Raw genomic sequence first — 20,436 nt, forward strand, 5'->3', positions numbered from 1 at the left:
CATATGTAGTATAGAGTATACTGTAGGCTAGGCTACTGTATTTGAATCTATACGGTATACCATAGTATGTGCAAGGCTAACCCTTGTTAGTGTTATTCAATTTCTCTTTGTACTGAATTATCTTAAGCCAATATGCATTGAACGTCTGTAGTGTAGGCTAGGCTACCCTTTACATAAATTTAGTACGTATTACCCTAGTGTAGGGTAACGCCATTGTAAGTAGGAGAATACCGGTACAATAAAATTATTCATTAGAAAAAACATGTAAAACTTGATAAAATTTACAATTTCCTTGTAAAAGAGGCTCCACAAGGGGTTGTAAATACGTAGTCTTTTAAACCTTCTTGTGGAAGGTAGGGGGAATTAGAATTTTTTTTTCACCATGTGCATTTGCATATCTTCCTCTTTCATTCTGTGTGTGAGTTATTTATTTATTTTTTTTTTAAATTGGCTGACCTCAAATTTTCCCTGGCCTGGGGTGATGCATGTGTTTTTTTTAGCCCAGCTCTTTTGGGTTAAGGAGCATAGAAAAGGGATTTTGACGTAGGAAAAATCTATTTCTGGGCGAGGAAGCCGTGTCGCCCAGTGAAATGTGTCCTCTTTAGCACTATTTCTAGTAAAATATTGCTATAATACCAGAGAACTGCTAAATTGGACATGTCAGAAGTCTCTGACTCGCTCACCTAAATAAAAGGTGTCGGTATAAAACTGGGGCGAGTGTTAAACACTACCACAGCAACCCCTCCAATTAGCCTTTTCCTCATCAAAAGACCCTAAATACGGGGAGCCGACCCATAGGTCACACCTAGCTACCCTGTTGGAGTCTGTGACGTCATACTTATCGATAGCATTGAAGCTTGGTGCACAGCAAGGGGGGGGAAAAAGGGGGGGATTTCACTGGGCGACACGGCTTCCTCGCCCAGAAATAGATTTTTCCTACGTCAAAATCCCTTTTCTGGGCTCAGCCGTGTCGCTCCGTGAAATTGTACCAGAGAAACACCAAGCTACACCCCTCTGAAATGAAATACAATATTAAATTGAACTCAGAAGGGTTAAAGAAATCAAAAAATAGTCTAGAATTGGAAAAATACAATTTATTATTTACAAAATATACCACATCGCAATAACGTGGCAACAAATCACGCACATAATAAAATAATTACTAATAATTTGTATAAACGTAACACTATACACCAGTCCTAACAACTAAAACATTTGCTGAGGTAGGTAAAATGTTAATGAGGCTGGCATAATGGAAAAGATTCATACTAGAAATAGTGCTAAAGAGGACACATTTCACGGAGCGACACGCCTGAGCCCAGAAAAGATCCTATTAAAGATAGTTTTTATACATTTAACTTACCTGTCAGATATATACTTAGCTATTTGACTCCGTCGTCCGACAGAAATTCGAATTTCGCGCACACGCTACCTGTAGGTCAGGTGATCTACTTACCTGCCGCTGGGTGGCAGGACTAGGAACCATCCCCATGTTCTATCATATTTTTTCTGTCGGCCATACTGGCAACATCGTTGTGGGTATCTCCGGCTGGATTCATATTTTGCATCGCAATTGATCTTCGTTTGGACTTCTCGGTGACGTATTTGCATTGATTGTACTGGCATACGCGATTGTGGACCGTTTTTGGAATTTGATTTGGATTGTTCAACATGATGTCTGATTCTGGAAATGTGGTGAGAATGTGTGTGAATGTGGGTTGTAAAGTTAGGATGCCGAAGGCATCGATTGATCCTCATACTATTTGCAAGAAATGCAGGATGTATGAATGTTCTTTTGGTAATACTTGTAATGAATGCAAGGATTTGAGTGCGGAAGAATGGAAATCTCTAACCTCATACTTGAAGAAGTTAGAAAGAGACAGGGTGAGGAGGTCTTCTTCCAAACCTTTATCTAGTTCTAGCGGGGTTATCAGTAATATTATACCCTCTTCTCCTTTTACTGCCCCATCTAATGTACCTGCTCCTTTCTTAGAACACACAGATTCGGCATCTGAGATTGCGAATCTTAAAGCCGCCCTTCGGAAAATGGAAACCAAAATGGCGGCCTTTGAAGGTAAGCAGTGTGATTATAGTGCTGTGGATAGTGATATAAGTGTCCCCAGTGCAGTGGAGGGGGCGTCTGATTGTCTCCACAACGCTCCCAGGCCTAGACCTCTTTCAAGCTCCCAAGCCCAGAGGAGAAGGAATGTCGAAAGCCGTAAGGAGGTTGTGGAGGATCCCCAACAGTCAGACGTCCCTTCGGCATTTTCTGTATCGCCACAGAATGCCAGAGAACGCTACAGAAAAAGCGTTCTGCGTGAGTGTTTCTCCTCCTCGGAGAATTCTTCACCTAAAAGCGGTTGGAGATCGGCGGATCTTTCTCGCCCCCTGAACAGACGTTTGGATGAGCCCAGGATTACTTCTAGTCCTGAGCGTTTTCAAGAGGAGGACCATTCAGTAATTAAACAACCGAGGGTAGACAATAATGAAGAGACTAAAAGAATCCTTCGCACTATGCAGGATTCCATCACTTCTCTTGTGGGAGTTCTGTATAAAGACCCTCCCAGAAGGAAAGACGATTTCCTGCCTATTAAGAAGTCTAGGCTATCGAGGGTTCAGACTCGCCATAGTAATTTGTCTTCCTCTGATTTGGAATCGGATTCATCAGCCTTGCATAGGCCGAGCAGGATCCGTTCTCCTGTCAAACGCAGGCACGAGAGGCACGAAGCGCCAGCCAGGCGCGAAGCGCTTTACAGACGCGAGTCGCCAGTCAGGCGCGTCGAGCATTCCAAGCGCGAGACGTCAACCAGACGCGAGACGCCAGTGTGTATTGAGGCGCCAAGTAGACGCGAGCGTCAAGATAGGCGCGTCACGCCAACCGGAAGCAGGACGCCTCCCAGGAGCGAGGCGCCAGGCAAGCGCCAGGACGCTACAAGGCGCAAGACGTCAACAAGAAGCAGGACGCCTCTCAGGAGAGAGTCGCCAGGCAAGCGCGAGGACGCTCCAAAGCGGTTGACACCAGCCAGAAGCATGACGCCTCCCAGGAGCGAGGCGCTAGGCAAGCGCCAGGACGCTTCGAGGCGCGAGACGTCAACAAGAAGCGTGACGCCTCTCAGGAGAGAGTCGCCAGGCAAGCGCGAGGACGCTCCAAAGCGGTTGACGCCAGCCAGAAGCAGGACGCCTCCCAGGAGCGAGGCGCTAGGCAAGCGCCAGGACGCTTCGAGGCGCGAGACGTCAACTAGAAGCGTGACGCCTCTCAGGAGAGAGGCGCGAGGCAAGCGCGAGGACGCTCCAAGGCGCGTGACGTCAACCAGAGGCGTGACGCCTCCCAGGAGAGAGGCGCCAGGTAAACGCGAGGACGCTGCAAGTCGCAAGACGCCAGCCAGAAGCGTAACGCCTCCCAGACGCGAGGCTTCTTCTAGACGTGAGGCCTCTACTATTGTTCGTAGTCCTTCACCCACTAGAAACTTTTCTCATGGAGCGGCTTCTCCTGATAGAGAATCGTTCAGGAAAGAGCGATCTCCTTCTAACCTTGAACTTGAAGAGATTTCTGAGGAAGAAGTTTCAACTAACGAGGGACTTTCCAATTATAAAGTTTTAGCCTCGTTACTTCTAGAGGAGTTTGCGGATTCTCTTAGTCCTGCAGCTCCTCCTTCGCCGAGATCTCTGTTTTCGAGCACAAAAACCCCGAAATCCTCGGCTTTCTTAAAGATGAAACCGGCGATCTCAATGAAGAAAGCCCTCCAGTCTTTAGATTCGTGGCTTTTATCTAAAAAGGAAACTTTGAGAACGGTTTATTGCTTTCCTCCCTCCAAGCTGACGGGGAAAAGAGGCATTTGGTATAAGACAGAAGAGGCGATGGGATTGATGCTCCCTTCGTCTGCAGATTCAGATTTCTCGAGTCTTGTAGAGTCTGTGAGAAGACAGTCTCTCAATTCAGCAAAGGCGTCCTGGAGTATGTCGGAATTAGATCAGCACCTTAAGGGAATTTTTCACGTCTTAGAGGTGTTCAACTTCTTGGATTGGTCTCTTGGGGTGCTGGCTAAGAAGACGAGTGAGCCAGATTTTCTGGATCCAGAAACTTTGCACAGTGTCCTATCTTGCATGGATAAGGCTGTGCAAGATGGTTCTGGTGAGTTGGCGGCTCTTTTTGGATCTGGAATGTTAAAGAAAAGATCTCTTTACAGTTCCTTTCTGACGAAAGGAGTTTCTCCTTCTCAGAGGTCCGCTCTATTATTCGCACCTCTGTCAGAACATCTGTTTCCTTCATCTTTAGTGAAGGATGTTGCGAGATCCTTGTCGGAAAAGGCTAGGCAGGACCTTCTTGTACAATCTACAAAGAAAAGTAGACCTGCAGTTACGACTCAGAAGAAGGTGGCTCGGACTCCAGTGGTGCCCTTTCATGGAGCCCCTTCAACTCGATCAACTTCGAAGAGAAGACCCTTCGACAAGCGAGGGAGGTCTTCCTTCCGCTCTTTTAAAAAGAGCAAATAGCAGCCATGTCCTACAAGCACAGGTAGGGGCCAGACTTCAATACTTTCTGGATGCCTGGTCCGTAAGAGAAGCAGATCCCTGGACTCTGTCTGTCCTACAGAAGGGGTACATCATTCCCTTCGTAGACAGACCTCCTTTGGCAACATCTCCAAAGGATTTGTCGACGAGTTACAAGGACCCTGGACTGAACGAGACTCTCCTTCAGACGGTGGTGTCGATGAGGGACAAGAATGCAATAGAGCTAGTGCAAGATCCTTTCTCCCCGGGGTTTTACAACCGCCTTTTCTTGGTTCCAAAGGCTTCGGGGGGATGGAGACCCGTCCTAGATGTAAGCGTCCTGAACAGGTACGTGGAGAAAAAGAAGTTCTCCATGGAGACTTCAGCTTCAGTTCTGTCTTCCCTACGTCAGGGAGATTGGATGGTATCCCTGGACCTTCAGGATGCTTACTTTCATGTTCCGATTCACCCATCGTCAAGAAAATATCTAAGATTTGTTGTTCAAGGACAAATCTTCCAATTCAGGGCCTTGTGCTTCGGCCTATCGACCGCCCTCAGGTATTCACGTATCTGATGCGGAACGTGGCCAAATGGCTTCATTTAGAAGGGATAAACATCTTGATGTATCTTGACGATTGGCTAATCCGGGCCAAGTCGGAGAAACGGTGTTTGGAGGACCTACAGTCTACTTTGAACCTAGCAAAGACGTTAGGATTACTCGTGAACCTCGAGAAATCGCAGATGATCCCCAGTCAGAACTTAGTCTATTTGGGGATTCGGATGGATTCTCGGGGTTTTCGGGCTTTTCCGTCCCAGGAAAGGATTGTTCGGGGATTACAGAAAATCTCGAGCTTCCTAGAGAAAGAACGGAGTTCGGTGAGGGAGTGGTTAAGTCTTCTGGGAACCCTTTCCTCACTAGAACAGTTCATTTCGCTAGGAAGACTCCACCTTCGCCCTCTTCAATTCTATCTAAGAAGAATTTGGAGTTGGAAGAACGGGCAACTTTCGGACACTTTCAGTATTCCTCTGGAAGTAAAGAATCATCTGAAGTGGTGGATTTTTCCCTTAGAAAAGAACGAGGGCTTGTCTCTAGAAGTTCGGAACCCAAACCTAATCTTGTTCTCAGACGCTTCAGAGAAGGGATGGGGAGCGACTCTAGGGACAAAAGAAATATCAGGCCAATGGAGGAAGGATCAGCTAGACTGGCATATAAACTCCAAAGAACTTTATGCCGTTCTTCTAGCTCTAAAAGCCTTCGAGACAGAGGTGTTAGGTCAAGTGTACAGGTCAACTCGGACAACACCACAGCGTTGGCCTATATCAAGAAACAAGGGGGAACTCACTCTCTTTCTCTGTTCCATATAACAAAAGAGCTGTTGTATTGGGCAAAAGAAAAGAAAGTGACTCTTCTCACAAGATTCGTGAAAGGAGAGAAGAACATCAGAGCAGACAGGCTAAGCAGGTTAAACCAAGTTCTCCCCACAGAATGGACCCTTCACATTCAGGTGTGTCAAGCTCTGTGGTCCCTGTGGGGCAGTCCACATATAGACCTATTCGCCACCTACCTATCCAGAAGGATAGAGAACTTTTGCTCCTTTGTGGAAGACCCGAGAGCGATAGCGGTGGACGCCATGCTGCTGGACTGGTCAGGCCTAGATGCCTACGCCTTTCCCCCCTTCAAAATGTTAGGAGTGGTGTTAAGAAAATTTGCGGCATCAAGAGGGACGAGACTAACACTCATCGCTCCCTTTTGGCCGTCTCAAGATTGGTTCACAGAGGTACAGGAATGGACAGTGGACTTCCCAAGATCTCTTCCACACAGGAGAGATCTTCTCAAACAACCCCATTTCGAGAGGTACCATCAAAACCTCCCCGCTCTCGCTCTGACTGCCTTTCGACTATCGAAAGACTTGTCAGAGCGAGAGGCTTTTCAAGCAAAGCTTCAAAAGCAATTGCTAGAGCCCGGAGATCTTCAACTATTCGGGTCTACCAATCAAAATGGGATGTTTTTAGAAGATGGTGTAAGAAGAATAAACTGTCCTCTTCCGATACCTCTGTGACCAACATAGCTGATTTCTTGATTTTCCTTAGGGAAGAATCAAAATTATCAGTTTCTACCATTAAAGGTTATCGAAGTATGCTTTTGGCCGTATTTCGAAACAGAGGTTTGAGAATTGCAGAAGATAAAGACCTCCACGATCTTATTAAATCTTTTGAAACCTCTAAAACCTCTTCTCCTCGCACTCCTAACTGGAACCTAGATGTAGTTTTGAGATTTCTATCATCTAGTAGATTTGAACCTCCTCTTAACGCGTCGTTTAGAGATCTAACGAGAAAATGTATTTTCCTGTTGTCGTTAGCGACTGCGAAGAGAATTAGTGAAATACACGCTCTAGATTCTCGAGTAGGATTTAAGAGTGATGCGGCAATTTGTTCTTTCCAGACTCTGTTTCTGGCCAAGAACGAGAACCCCTCTAAACCCTGGCCAAAGAGTTTTGAAGTTAAAGGACTTTCAAATCTAGTAGGAGAGGAATTAGAAAGATCTTTATGTCCGGTTAGAGCTTTGAAGTTCTATTTAAAGAAGAAGAATGAACTAAACGGATGTAAACAAAGCCTGTGGTGCGCAGTTCGGGATCCTAGTAGACCCATGTCAAAAAATGCATTAGCATTTTTTGTGAGGAGCATTATTACGGATGCTCATAATGACTGCACTGAAGACTCTTTCAGGACTCTCCGAGTGAAGGCTCATGAGGTTAGAGCGGTAGCCACTTCATTAGCATTTCAGAAGAACATGTCTTTAAAAGACATTGTGGATGCGACTTACTGGAGGTGTAATTCAGTGTTCGCATCGCACTATCTCAAGGACGTTAAAGTAACATATGAAAAGTGTTTCTCTCTGGGTCCTTTTGTATCAGCCGATACAGTGCTGGGGCTGGGAGCACATAACGATCCTTAGAAAAATTTGTATTTGTTCAAAATTTTGATAGTACATAGATCACCTTGTGAGACGAGTTGTTGGTTTTTTCTGCTGATTAGTATGCTTGCTGGCACACGGACGTCCTAGCTTGGATCAGTGGGGGAATCAAGAGACGTCTTACTGGCTAGATTGTACAAACATTTTTTTTTTAATTTTATTTTTATTTTTGTACTTTACTGTACGAATGTTTGTGATTCGAGTTTGTGGTTGTTTGCAAGAGGTTAGGGGATAACTTCTTGCAATCTTAGAACTAACATGGATAGGTTGAGGTGATCGGGATCGATGTTGTGCTCCTTGTATAAGGTCTTGTCAAGTAAGTGGATAAGCACCCATTGACGTAGTCCTTCCAGGATCTACCAAGTAAGCGGGTAAGACCCCTTTGGCAGAACCACAAGAACTCTTAGCCATAGATCAATATCTCGCTGAGGCTCTTGAGACTGTCTAGACTCCTGGATTCTATTCATGAAGTCTTCAGTCTAAACAGGTAGGAACCAAGGTTTTATTTATTTATTACCTACAACGATAGTTGTGATTCCTGTTTGATTCTATATTTAGCTGTCTCTTTCCCACCTCCAATGGTGTGAATCAGCTAAGTATATATCTGACAGGTAAGTTAAATGTATAAAAATGATATTGTTATTATACAATAAAGTTTTATACATACTTACCTGGCAGATATATACAAAATTATACCCACCCTACCTCCCCTCAGGAGACAGGCGGTATAGAAAAAATATGATAGAACATGGGGATGGTTCCTAGTCCTGCCACCCAGCGGCAGGTAAGTAGATCACCTGACCTACAGGTAGCGTGTGCGCGAAATTCGAATTTCTGTCGGACGACGGAGTCAAATAGCTAAGTATATATCTGCCAGGTTATTATGTAATAAACTTTATTGTATAATAACAATATCATGTTTCTTATGATGCAATGATTTTCATCTAATTATTATTCTTCTTATTGAACCTAATACCCACCCTCTATAAAACAAGTCAAAAAGGTTGAATTACTGAACAAGCTCCCAAATATTTGTAGAATGAGTTAGAGTAATAATACAGTGCAGATAATAATTAAAAAATCAATTGAAAATATATATAAAGCCTAAAAGTTTTCATAGGAATTTTGCCTACAGCATTGCAGTACGTACTTAGCTATGCGGAAGATACCTCTTGACATTGTCGATTAGCGAGACTTCATGCTCCTTAACAGTACGTACTCCAGTGCAAAATATGCTTGGCAATTCTGGATGTAGGTGCTGAAGGTTTGAAAATTTTTGTCATTGAAGAATTTAATTTCATTGGAATGAAGACATTTCTCAAGCTGATAACCTTTATATAGTAGATGTTTAGCTGTTGCATGTAAACAAATTTTAAGAACAGTGTGATTTATCATTTATTAACCTTTATCATAGCTGGAAAGATGTTTTGATGCTGTATACAGTAGATGAGATGCTGATTTCTGTGATTATTCTTCCACAGTGATGAACTCAAAAAGGAAGATTTGGAAGAGTATGATGCTGCTGGCCTCCTGATTGAGAAGTCAGATCTCTTACTTAATTCTAGATCCAATTCAATGTCCTAACAACTGGAAGTTTGTTAAAGATGTTAATTCATTTGGACTGTGAAGGTGAATATATAAAATAAAATTTGAGGAGAGCATTTTCTATCTGATTCTTTTAGCAACTTGGTATATTCATTTGGACTGTGAAGGTGAATATATAAAATAAAATTTGAGGAGAGCATTTTTTATCTGATTCTTTTAGCAACTTGGTATTTTGCCATTGGCTTAATCTGTATGAAACCTTGTAGTCTTTATTGAGGCAGATCAATTAAAGAAAAAGCTTGAAAACCAGTCAACTATTCCACTATTCTAAATAATGAAGAAAATCACAGTTTCTGGTTTACTAGAAGTTAGTTTTGAAGGGCATTATCCGTATGCAGGATATGCTCGACCTCGGGAAACTAGCAAGATTTGTGTTAATATTACAGACATAAACTGTACAAGTGAAGTGGTTAGTTTAGATTCTCAATACTTATCACTGGAAAATAAGGAGCATGTGCTTGGGGAAGCTGTATCATTGGTTGATTTAGCATTGGAAAAAGCATTCTTGGTTATGGTTCATGATGAAATTGCTTGTGTTGTTGTTAATTTACCTGGTGGATATTTCTGTGATGACTTGATGGATGATGTATCACTAACAGCAAAAGTGCACTTGGAAGTTACGGAGCCAGCAAAGTCAGTGTTTGATTTAAGTTGTGCTGATATTTTAACAATAGCTGTTAAATATAAGAACATAGGAGTTGATCTGTATAGAGAAGGCACTGCAGCTAAGCATTTATCTGCCTACTTGTTTTTCTGCAAAGCTGTAAAATGGCTAGCAATGATAGGACAGGAGGACACAACTGATAGTTTAGAAGAGATCAGAGCAATTAAAATGCAGTGCTATAACAATATAGCATTATATCATTTAAATAAAAAGCATTATTCCCTTGTTGTAACATCAACTGCAAAGGTCTTGGAAGTTGAGAGTACAAATATTAAAGCTCTTTATAGGCGTGCAGTTGCAAATACAGAATTACAGAATTATGAGGAAGCTGAAAGTGATCTTAAACTGGCCTTAACTATGGATCCAAATAATGTTCCTATTAAGAAGCAGCAAGAAGTACTGAAGAAAAGACAAAAGGCAGTATCTGAGAAGTATGCTACTGCTATGAAGAAACTCTTCAGCTGAACTGCTGTTGGATGAAGTGCATTGATTATAATAAAATTTATAGATTGTGCAGTATTAAGTGACAACAGTGCCATCCTGTAATATTTTAAGCTTAATAAATTGGATTTTTCATTGTATTGTTTTCTTATCCAAATGTGTTAGTTGCAAAAATACAATAGCTGTGTGTGTCGTAGAATTTTGCTTTTGGTCGTTGCTTTGGTTCTAGCAGCTGTGAATAATTGACCTTGTTCCATAAACTTGGCAAGATATATTGTCAGTACAGAGTTAGTCATCTAGGGAGTGTTCTTCACTCAGATGTGTAGATTTGCATGAATTTCCATCTTTGCCAAGTCTTCATTTGTGTTTCTCCACGATCTGTAGTAACCTCTCACTTGTCAGCATCCTGTTACTACTAACAGGGCTCCTCCCTTTTTCATCACACGTTCAAATATCCTGAATCTTTGTAGATATACACTACACAATACTCATTTTCAAGCAAAGGAACATTTCAGCTCTATGCTAATTAATTAGTTGTGGTAATCTTTGTGCAGCACTTCCAAGGTTGGCTTTTATTCTTAATAGTACTGTACTCTTCTTTGTCAATTCAAAACTTCTGTACATTGGAAGTCTTACTCTAATTTTTGTCAGTCTCCTACTTTTGATAGTGTACTGTATTCCAATCACTTGTACACTTGGGCTGTAGCAGCTTTAGCCCACTTCACCACTACCTTTACTTTCCCTCTGGGTAGTGTAAGTGCTGACATGAGTTTGTCCTCGCTGTTCCATTTGTCTGTCTATTAAACATTACAAAGACCTTGTTAATCATAGCTTTTGCTTCATACTCCTGGCTATTTGCACACAGCAACTCCCTGGGGCATCCCATATTTGACCCTGTTGTAGTTGAGTTATCATACTAAACTGCATCAGCATAACTTATTTGTTTAATGCACTTTCCACACTGCCTATCTTTTGCATGTTATAATTTCTTGATTGCTGTTTCTCAGAACCTAGCATCTATCCATTACTTTGATGAGCAGTAAGGAGTTCTTGAATGAAAGCAGTTATTCCTTTTGATATACCTACCATTTATTTTTATGTTTTTTACATGGTATTGCATGATTACTTGTTTAATAAGTTGAAATGTAATCTCATTTTAATGCTCTTGTTGCTTGTATTGGCACAGTGTGAAGTTCCTTATCAAGATTACAAATTCATGTATAGTAATTTGTTTTTTCATAGTACCTCCACACACTGTTTTGTTCATTAATTTAGCCTCATTGATTTATTTCCCTGGCCAAAGCCAAACTGGGAATGGTATTTAATATAAATTTTTTTTATCACAAAACCCAGCACTTTATTTGCCAATTAATGTGTTGGCTTCATCCTGTTAACTTGTGTATTTGCTTCATCCTGCGCACACACCTGTAAATAGAAAGGAATGACAATCTGCTGGCTGGTAGGCAGCAGTAATCCTGCACAAATTTGGTTCTGTGGTCCCAGCTAGATAACCTCACCTGTTTGTGTAGGCTGGAGTGAGGGGATGAAGTTGAAAACTGGGAATAGGCTGACAGGCACAAAAAGGTCACAACTGAGAGCTTGTGAACCTGAGATAAGCAAAGAACCCAGTGCTCTTAAAGACTGGTAGACTTGTGTTATATAGGTCGAAACCCTGTGTACTGTGAAATTGTGGGTCAGATGTTGAAATGTGCCTGATGACTGTATGCCCTATATGTAATGCAGTTGAAACTGGTCCTGCCAATCCTCAATTCAAATAATGTGCTGCCGTACAGAGACCATGACAAGATAAAGACTGTAGCACCTGCTATGTGATTGGACACAATACTAATGTCTTTTATCAAGTTTGCGCTGTCTCTCATGCTTGGTTGTCAAAGAGGAAGACTAGTCTCAGAGAAGAATAATAGTCAGGCACCGAGTGTCATATACTTCATAAAATTTGCCAAGTTTGATTTTACACTTTCATGAGGTAAAGAACATCACAAAGGCAATTTGTACTTGGTGACTAGTTATCAGATTTGATTTTTAAAAATGGGGCTATTTTTCAAAATGGCTGCCAAAACCACAAAAATATTAAATTTGTCAGTTTTTCAGCATCAAAGAGCAATATTGTTCCTTTTTCACCTTAACAAAATCAAATTAAGGAAATGTAACAAGAAAAATTAATATTAAACCATACTTTGTGTTTCTGTATGCTAATACTTTGAAATTGGAAGAAAACTTCATACTTAAAAACATTCAATGCTACTGAAGACCTATTACTAAATGGTCTTTGTATATGTTTTATTTCTTTTAAAATAACCTAGCTTGAGTTATATTGAAAAGGAAATTTTCTCTACATCTAAAATATCATATCCTCATCTTCTATTTCAGTTGTCCAGTTTTGTTTATTTCCACAATCGTTACTGCAGCCGCAGGAATCTGTGCACACGAGATAATTTTTCTTGCACCCACATCTGAATCTTCAACATGAGCTATTGCAAAAACATCTCTGAAGCTCTGATAGGGCCTCTGAAGCTGGTGGATTGTTGCAGAAAATTGGCTTTTAAGTGCCCATCTTTAAGGTTCCATAAGTAGTCGGTTGCTGGTGGAACATGATGACTTCATACAAGTGATATGAAATATGACCTTTCAATATGAGTTTTGATAGTCCCGAGTGTGGGAGGGAGTTGTCACCCTTCTTTGCCATTCTGTGCAAATAGCAACCATCTCAACTCTGACAGAATCTGATTTTATATTTGAATGTTGTAGAGCAGGCGAACATATCTTTCCATCTGCTTGAAAATCAATTCTGGTAGTTTAGGTGTTAGTAAAAAGATTCAAGTATTTTGTCATCACTTTGCAAAAATGCTTTAAAATGGCTTGCCACACATTTTCCTGCAAATGCACCCGTGTTGTCAGTCCCCGCTTGTCACACCCTTTCCTGCAAATGCACTCCTGTTGTCAGTCCCCTTGAAGGCATACCATCCAATTAAGGCATCTGTTCTTTTCTTGTCAAGTTTCATATAGCATTCTCTGATTTAAATTGTCTCCTTTTTTGTGTAGTAGAGATGTCAGTAGTGGAAGTTGATTGATGAATACCAATTAGCAAAGCAAATACATCTGTATCAAGAGAATACATCTACCTTGGCCTCATGTTCTATGTGCCTGATGTCTATTGCATTAAGTAAAACTAGTCGATCTCCTTCATCATGACCTGCTTACATACTTTCTATTCTCATGATAGAGAGATTGCAGTTTGCTCGTATTTTTGTGTGGTACGTTACTAGTACTTTCTTTGGATTGTTCCTGTAATGGCAAAGAGTTTTCTCTGCTAGATATTCAGTGAGTTCTCCTTTTGTTAATATTTGATAAAAATGCTTTAACATTCTTTTTTTTCTGTAGTATCATGTACATGATAATGTAGAGAGCTTGATTTCTTTGTTCTTTTGTCTCTGGTTGTTTCATTAAGTGATCCACTCAAATACTGGTCAAAGACTTGACGAATCTCAGAATATGATTTACCTAGGCTAACTATGTCCACAAACTTTGTAGCAAAATGTTGCATGGTAAATTTGTCATGCGATTATAAGGACTGCTGTTGCGCTGGTACTTACATTTACTGCTATCTGGCTGGTATCTTCTGGTATTGGTAGTTTTAAGACAGATGGTAATGCCTGAAATTTACCAGAGAGCATGGTCATGGAACCCTTTGGATGGGATTTATATTCCCTGATTGCATCCTTGACATCAAACTCATGTCAACTTATGGCCACAACTAATAGTCTCGAAAGAAGTTCCTTCTCTTGTCTTATTGACATCACATGACCCATTAATTTTTTGTTTACTAATGATCCGGTCGCTTTGAAGTAGCTGATGTTTTTTTTTTTTTTTATTTCTTCTGAGGGTTCCAAAATTCTGTAGTCATCTCAACCATCCTATTGGACACATTCTCTAAAGCCTCTCTCCCATGTCATCCTGATTTTCAATATTCTTAGATGCCTCAGGTGGTATTAAGCAAAAATAATGAGATTGTACATGTCCTTTTCCCCAAATGGATTTCTTTCCTTTCCAATGACCTCAACAAGTTTGGCAACATTTTTCAACAACCTTGTGCTCTTACTACCAGTTACTTCATGGTGGCATTACTGTGATGGTCGACTTTCAATTCCAGCATATTATTTGAACTTGTGCACTACTCTTGCTTAGTGTGGGTGTGATAAATAATTTCTCTAATGCATGTTCATTGCTTGTGATGCCAACAAAACCTCCTTTGCCTTTCATTTTCTTATGCTCCTATTCAGTTGCATGATCAGGGTCAATAGCTGTGAATGATGTACTGTGTATTCTGACAACAAAGTTACCTTCATCTAGAAACTTCCATAACTCGTCATATTTTTCTTGCAATTCTAACATAGCAACATAAAGGGGGTCCCATCTGCCATAATTATATTGGTCATGTGCATGGAAGTAGGGCAACAACTTCTCAGCTTTTGCTAAATGAAGTTTCCAGTCAGCTTTTCTAGTTGCAGCAATAAACATTAGCCAGGTTTGTACTTGGTTCATATAGTTCATCATGAACTAATGAATGCTTTTCCCTTGTTTATGCAGTTCTTTAATCTGTGTAAATACATCAACATTTTCCAGAACACTGTGCATATGTTCAATGTGTGTCTTAAATAATCCAGCATTCTTCTCTTCCATTGGTTGCTTCAAGTATGATAGGAAAACTTGCTCAGTTTCCTTCATGTTTGGTATCAAATTTTCCTTTCTTCATCAGTAAAGTCAACCTGATAAAGCAAATGATTCAGAGCAATTAGTGTTCCTGTATGTGCCTCTAAGAATGTATTAACATGTCTTCCATCAAGTATTTGTCTTACTGCAGCAGATCCATAGATAACTGATTCTTCCCATGCTGTCCCTATGCCACTACCTTCGACATATTTACCCAAGCATTTCAGAGCGGCCTTGGTCATGTGTAAACTACCAAGTCTAATGCACCAGTGTGATTTATTTTCTCTTATCTTTACTGCACAATTGTTACGGAAATATGTATTTAACTTTATATTATTGTTAAGTTGTTGTGCTGCAGAGCGCAAATGGGTTGTTCTAGTGGTAATTGAATAGTTGAAGGACTGTTATTTATATTTGTTTCTCCCACTACGTGAGGTGAGTTCGAGTGGTGTAACCATGATCCCACAGGGAAAAAGCCTTGGACACGACTGCGAGAGAGGAACGGACCTCGATACTGGTGGACTTGTTGGATAGTCTTTGATGGACCTGTTGGATGGTCTTTTATTTAATGTTAAAGGGCGTAAGAGCCTGGAATCAGTCACAAACAAGACCCGCCCGTAACATTAATTGGCGACCTTGCTTTTACCTTCAGTTTATTGGTGGACGATGTGTGATAGGCACAAAGAATTGGTGGCTTTGGGGCAGGAGTTAGGCTATGAGGGAGGTGAGTTAAGGGAGTTTGTTAAAGGTCAACAAGCTGCGGAGCGAGATGAAAGGCACGAAAGAGCTGAAGCTAGGAAATTAGAATTAGAAGCAGAGGAGAAGAAAAACTTAAGACAGTATGAACTACAAAAAATTAAATTAAGTTCTCCTAGTTCTTTAGGGTTGGAGGGGACTTCCATTGTGGAGACAGATAGGTTTGGGTGGACAACGGTACTCAAGTTGGTTCCAAAATTCAGTGAAAGTGAGGTATTAAAATATTTCCAGTCATTTGAAAAGCTCATGAAACGGGTAGAGTGTCCTAAAGAGTATTATTGTTTGTTGTTGCAGTCTGTTCTCACAGGTAAAGCCCAAGAAGTTTATTCTTGTCTTTCAGACGAACAGTGTGCTAATTACGAGACGGTAAAGAAAATTATACTGAAAGCTTATAAGCAAGTACCAGAGACCTATCGATTAAAATTTAGGCATTTTAGAAAAAATAGTAGCATGACGTTCATAGAGTTTGCTAGGTGCAAACAACAGTATTTTAATGAGTGGTGTAACTCCATGGAAGTAAGTACGTTAGAGGACCTAAAGGAGCTAATCTTGACAGAGGATTTTAAAAATAACATTCCAGCAGAGATGAAATTATATATTGAAGAGGGTCAGGTAAACAAGTTCACAAGGATAGCTGAATTAGCAGATGAGTTTGCTTTGACCCATCAATTTAGTAAAGAATGGCAGGATAAGAAAATACATCCTAAAACTTTTGAAACTAAAGGGAACCGTCAATTAAGTGGGGAACCTGTACGCAACTCTCAATTGAAAACTACCAAGCATCTAAGTGACATGAAATGTTTTTTTTGTGAAAAGAAAGGTCACATTATAAAAGACTGCTTCAAGCATAAAACTTATTTGACCAATCAAAAGAAACCGGTTAATTTAGTTAGTTCAGGAAGTGACTCCGTACTTCAGATGGATGAATGGAAAAATACTATTAAAAGCTTTGGTAATTACTTATCTAAAGGTAGTTTAGCTGTAAGTGAATCTGGTATTAGGAAACCAGTTACAATATTAAGGGATACGGGTGCGGCCATATCAGTTGTCCTCAAGTCTTCCCTACCCGATGATCCGGTTACTGGGGATGAGTTAGTCTTGATTGGGGGGTTTCCTGATGCTTGCATTGCTTGCCCTTTTCTAACAATTTATTTAGACACAGATTACGTTTCGGGTCTAGTTAAGGTCGCGGTGACAGATACATTACCTGTCAAAGGGGTTGATATCCTATTAGGAAATGATTTAGGAAAAGAAAGTTGCCTTGTGAATCCTATTGTAATGAAAACTCCTACACCTGAAGCTGAAGTAGCAGTCGTAACTAGATCTGGATTTGTTACTGATTCTGATAATTATGATTTAGCTCAGAGGGATGATGTAAGTTTAAAACATATCTTTGAGAGATGTGAAGAAGGCTCAGGAAATGATGATTATGTTAAGGAAAAGTTCATTTTGAAGAATAACTTGTTACATAGATTGTCACGACCGATTTTCGCTAATAGTAATGAAGTAATTGACCAGGTAGTGATTCCCTTTAAATTACGACCGAAAATGATAAGTTTGGCTCACGACAATATAATGAGCGGTCACTTAGGCGTAAACAAAACTTTTAAGAAAATTTATGACTCATTCTATTGGCCATCGTTGAGGAGGGATGTGAAGAACTTCGTAAATTCCTGTCACAAGTGTCAGATGGCAGGAAAACTTAACAAACCAATTCCTAAAGCACCTTTAATTAATATCCCGGTTACTGGAGAGCCGTTTGAGCACATAGTAATAGATATTGTGGGACCCTTACCGAGAAGTAAGAGGGGAAACTGCTATATACTCTCAATTGTTGATAGAATGTCACGATTCCCAGAAGCAATTCCCATTCGGAACGCTAAAGCTAAGGCACTAGTGCAACATCTCATCGCATATTTTACTAGATTTGGGTTGCCTAAAACACTTCAGTCTGACAATGGGAGAAATTTTACAGGCAAGTTTTTCAAGGACCAGATGAGAAACTTCGGTATAAAGCACATTACCTCTACCCCTTATCATCCCGAAAGTCAGGGTGTCATTGAAAGATTCCACCAGACCTTGAAACACATTCTTAGGAAGTTATGTAGTGGTGAAGATAATCTTTGGGATGTCATGTTGCCCTATGCTTTGTTTGCTTTGAGACAAGCACCAAGTGAAACATTAGGTCTTTCGCCTTTTGATTTGGTGTTTGGACATAAAGTGAGGGGTTCTGTAGAGGTTTTGAGAGAAACTTGGGATGATGAGAAAACAGAAGTTTATGTTGCAGACAAAATTGATAATTTTAAAACTAAGTTATTTAGAGCTTGGGATTTAGCTAGAGAAAACCAGGCAAGTGCTCATCAGAAAAATAAAATAGTGTACGACAGGAAAGCAAAGTCTCGGGTCTTTGAGAAAGGCGATTTAGTATTAGCGCTTTTTCCGAAGGAGGGAAATTCACTTAAGTATAAGTTTAGTGGTCCTTATAAGGTCCTGGATAAAAAGGGAGATGTTAGTTACCTTTTACAGTGTGTCGGTAAAATAAAGAAAGCTAGATGGGTTCATATTAATCTACTTAAAAAATATAACAATGCACAGACCTCAGTTTGTAATATTAATGTAAAACGTAATATTAATGTAGAATGTCCTTCGAAGGATATTTACAATCAAACTGCTGAACAGGCTAGTAATTCCTACATATTCAGTTCATTTGATGATTATATTATCATTTGGGTCCCACTCAGACAAAAGATGTAAAAAGAATAATTTCAAAGTATCCTAAAGTAGTAAGGGATGAACCAGGTCTTACTCATTTAATTGAACATTATGTTGAACTGACTGATACAACCCCTATTAGACAGCATCCTTACCGACTGAATCCATTAAAAGCTGAAATACTAAAAGGCTTACATGATGGAGCCTGATGTTGCAGGATTACGAGCTAGAAATAAAGCATATCAAAGGTGTGGACAACCAGGTTGCAGATGCACGGTCTCGAGGTTTTGTACTTGTGTGAACAGTGGTATGTGTAAGTTTTACCTGTAAAACTTTTCTTTTGGTGGGAGGTGTTACGGAAATATGTATTTATCTTTATATTATTGTTAAGTTGTTGTGCTGCAGAGCGCAAATGGGTTGTTCTAGTGGTAATTGAATAGTTGAAGGACTGTTATTTATATTTGTTTCTCCCACTACGTGAGGTGAGTTCGAGTGGTGTAACCATGATCCCGCGGGGAAAAAGCCTTGGACACGACTGCGAGAGAGGAACGGACCTCGATACTGGTGGACTTGTTGGATAGTCTTTGATGGACCTATTGGATGGTCTTTTATTTAATGTTAAAGGGCGTAAGAGCCTGGAATCAGTTACAAACAAGACCCGCCCGTAACAACAATCAACAAGTCACCATCTAGTGCTATAATATGTCTGGTGTGGTTCCCTACAGTCATACAGCTAATCTTTTGTGCTTGCATCAGAATTGTTAAGAGCATAGACGATTCTGGTGGGCTTTTTCTTTAAAGAGTGGCACAGATTCCAACATTCCAAACAGTTGATGGAAATTATTGTTAGAACTCAATAGGAAAATCTTGCTGAATGATTTATTGAGTAATAAACTGACGTATAAATAATGTATAAATAGAGAGTAAACATAATTCAGTATACAGTGTACATTCAGAATTCATCAAGTGACTTGCATTGTTGAAAAATATATTTATATTTTTTAATATTTTTCATGCATAGTCAACCTTTGAAATGCTCTCACAGTACTAAATACCACAGTAACAACTTGACACAAAGTTGAAAGTTACTTCATATGATGTAATGGGTAACATAAAAGCAAAAAATCAAACTTGGCTAATTTTTTGCAGTATCAACAAAATTGTGACAACCGCTGCCGGACTATGAAGTTTTTATTGAATTGTGTGTTACTGCCAGTTTCCAACACCATTATTTACTTAGAGCATGGAGATAAGGGACTGACACCTTGTTGAGTTTGTAGGGTTGACCTGCAGAAAGATAGGCTGCCTGCAGCTTCAGTTGACTCTCCTCTCCTTCAGAAGGATTTGCTATTTTCCAAAAAAGTAATTCTTTTAAAAGTTTTATTGGATATGGTAAGCTGAAAGATGATGATCTATGCTTCACAAACCAGCTAGGTCACTTCTGGGTTAGGGAACCGGTTTCTGCCAAGAACCCACAAGATGCCTACTGCCATATCAGGATTTATATCCTCTAGTAGGTCAGAGAATTAAAAAATGTTGGCAGTCACAATAGGAGGGCATTTTAATCAATAAAAAAATGTGCAGTATCACACCATCAGTGTCCCCTTGGTTATATCCCTATATGCCAAGGAAATGATGTGCTGATTGAGAATTGGACATAATACAAGAATCACTCATGGGTTCTTGATGTCCCATGAAAATCCTCCATTTTGCGATGACTGCACTGTTGCCTTGACTGAGAGACATTTGCTGGTTGAATGTTCCAGACTTTGGGAATTTGAGAGAAAGTTCCTGTCCTGGGGGCATGACAGAAAAGATGATAATATTCTAGCTACAATTCTCGGATAAGATTGTAGTATAGATCGGTTATATATCTTTATGTGGGAGGCAGGCCTCCTCAACCAAATTTAGGTTATACATAAAAAGTCTATGTAAGAATTTATATATTTGAACAAATATATATAATTACATATATATTTTTTGATATTTTTATATGAAGTTCATTTTAAACTTTTTTTTTTCTATTTAAATTTGTTACAGTGTCAATAACCTAGATGCTGAT

The 20,436-nt window shown here is 40.1% G+C and overlaps 3 protein-coding genes across 8 annotated transcripts in view; all 3 read left to right on the top strand.

Annotated features, from left to right (window-relative positions):
- The window catches only part of LOC135217947 (retinol dehydrogenase 11-like), a 297,263-nt gene extending 284,453 nt beyond the window's left edge, over positions 1-12,810 (top strand). For 4 of the 6 annotated variants that reach the window (XM_064254076.1, XM_064254092.1, XM_064254066.1 and 1 more), the window contains one exon: positions 8,947-9,086. In XM_064254076.1, the coding sequence (XP_064110146.1) occupies positions 8,947-9,049 (103 nt within the window). In that variant the 3' untranslated portion in view covers positions 9,050-9,086. Of the gene's footprint in view, positions 1-8,600; positions 8,635-8,946; positions 9,087-12,566 lie in introns of those variants that run through there. The other 2 variants (XM_064254060.1, XM_064254086.1) reach the window with 2 other exon arrangements.
- On the top strand, positions 9,345-10,310 carry LOC135217978 (uncharacterized). Its single transcript, XM_064254105.1, has one exon. It carries the CDS (start codon positions 9,345-9,347, stop codon positions 10,197-10,199), a length of 855 nt encoding a protein of 284 aa, XP_064110175.1. The 3' UTR covers positions 10,200-10,310.
- A 2,762-nt stretch (positions 12,811-15,572) lies between the features above and the next one.
- Positions 15,573-18,583, top strand: LOC135211982 (uncharacterized). Its single transcript, XM_064245246.1, has 2 exons — positions 15,573-18,170; positions 18,404-18,583. Exons 1-2 carry the CDS (start codon positions 15,573-15,575, stop codon positions 18,581-18,583), a joined length of 2,778 nt encoding a protein of 925 aa, XP_064101316.1.
- The last annotated feature ends 1,853 nt before the right edge of the window (positions 18,584-20,436 follow it).

The sequence above is a fragment of the Macrobrachium nipponense genome, chromosome 19 (genome assembly GCF_015104395.2).
Source record: "Macrobrachium nipponense isolate FS-2020 chromosome 19, ASM1510439v2, whole genome shotgun sequence".
NCBI classification, from domain to species: Eukaryota; Metazoa; Arthropoda; class Malacostraca; order Decapoda; family Palaemonidae; genus Macrobrachium; species Macrobrachium nipponense.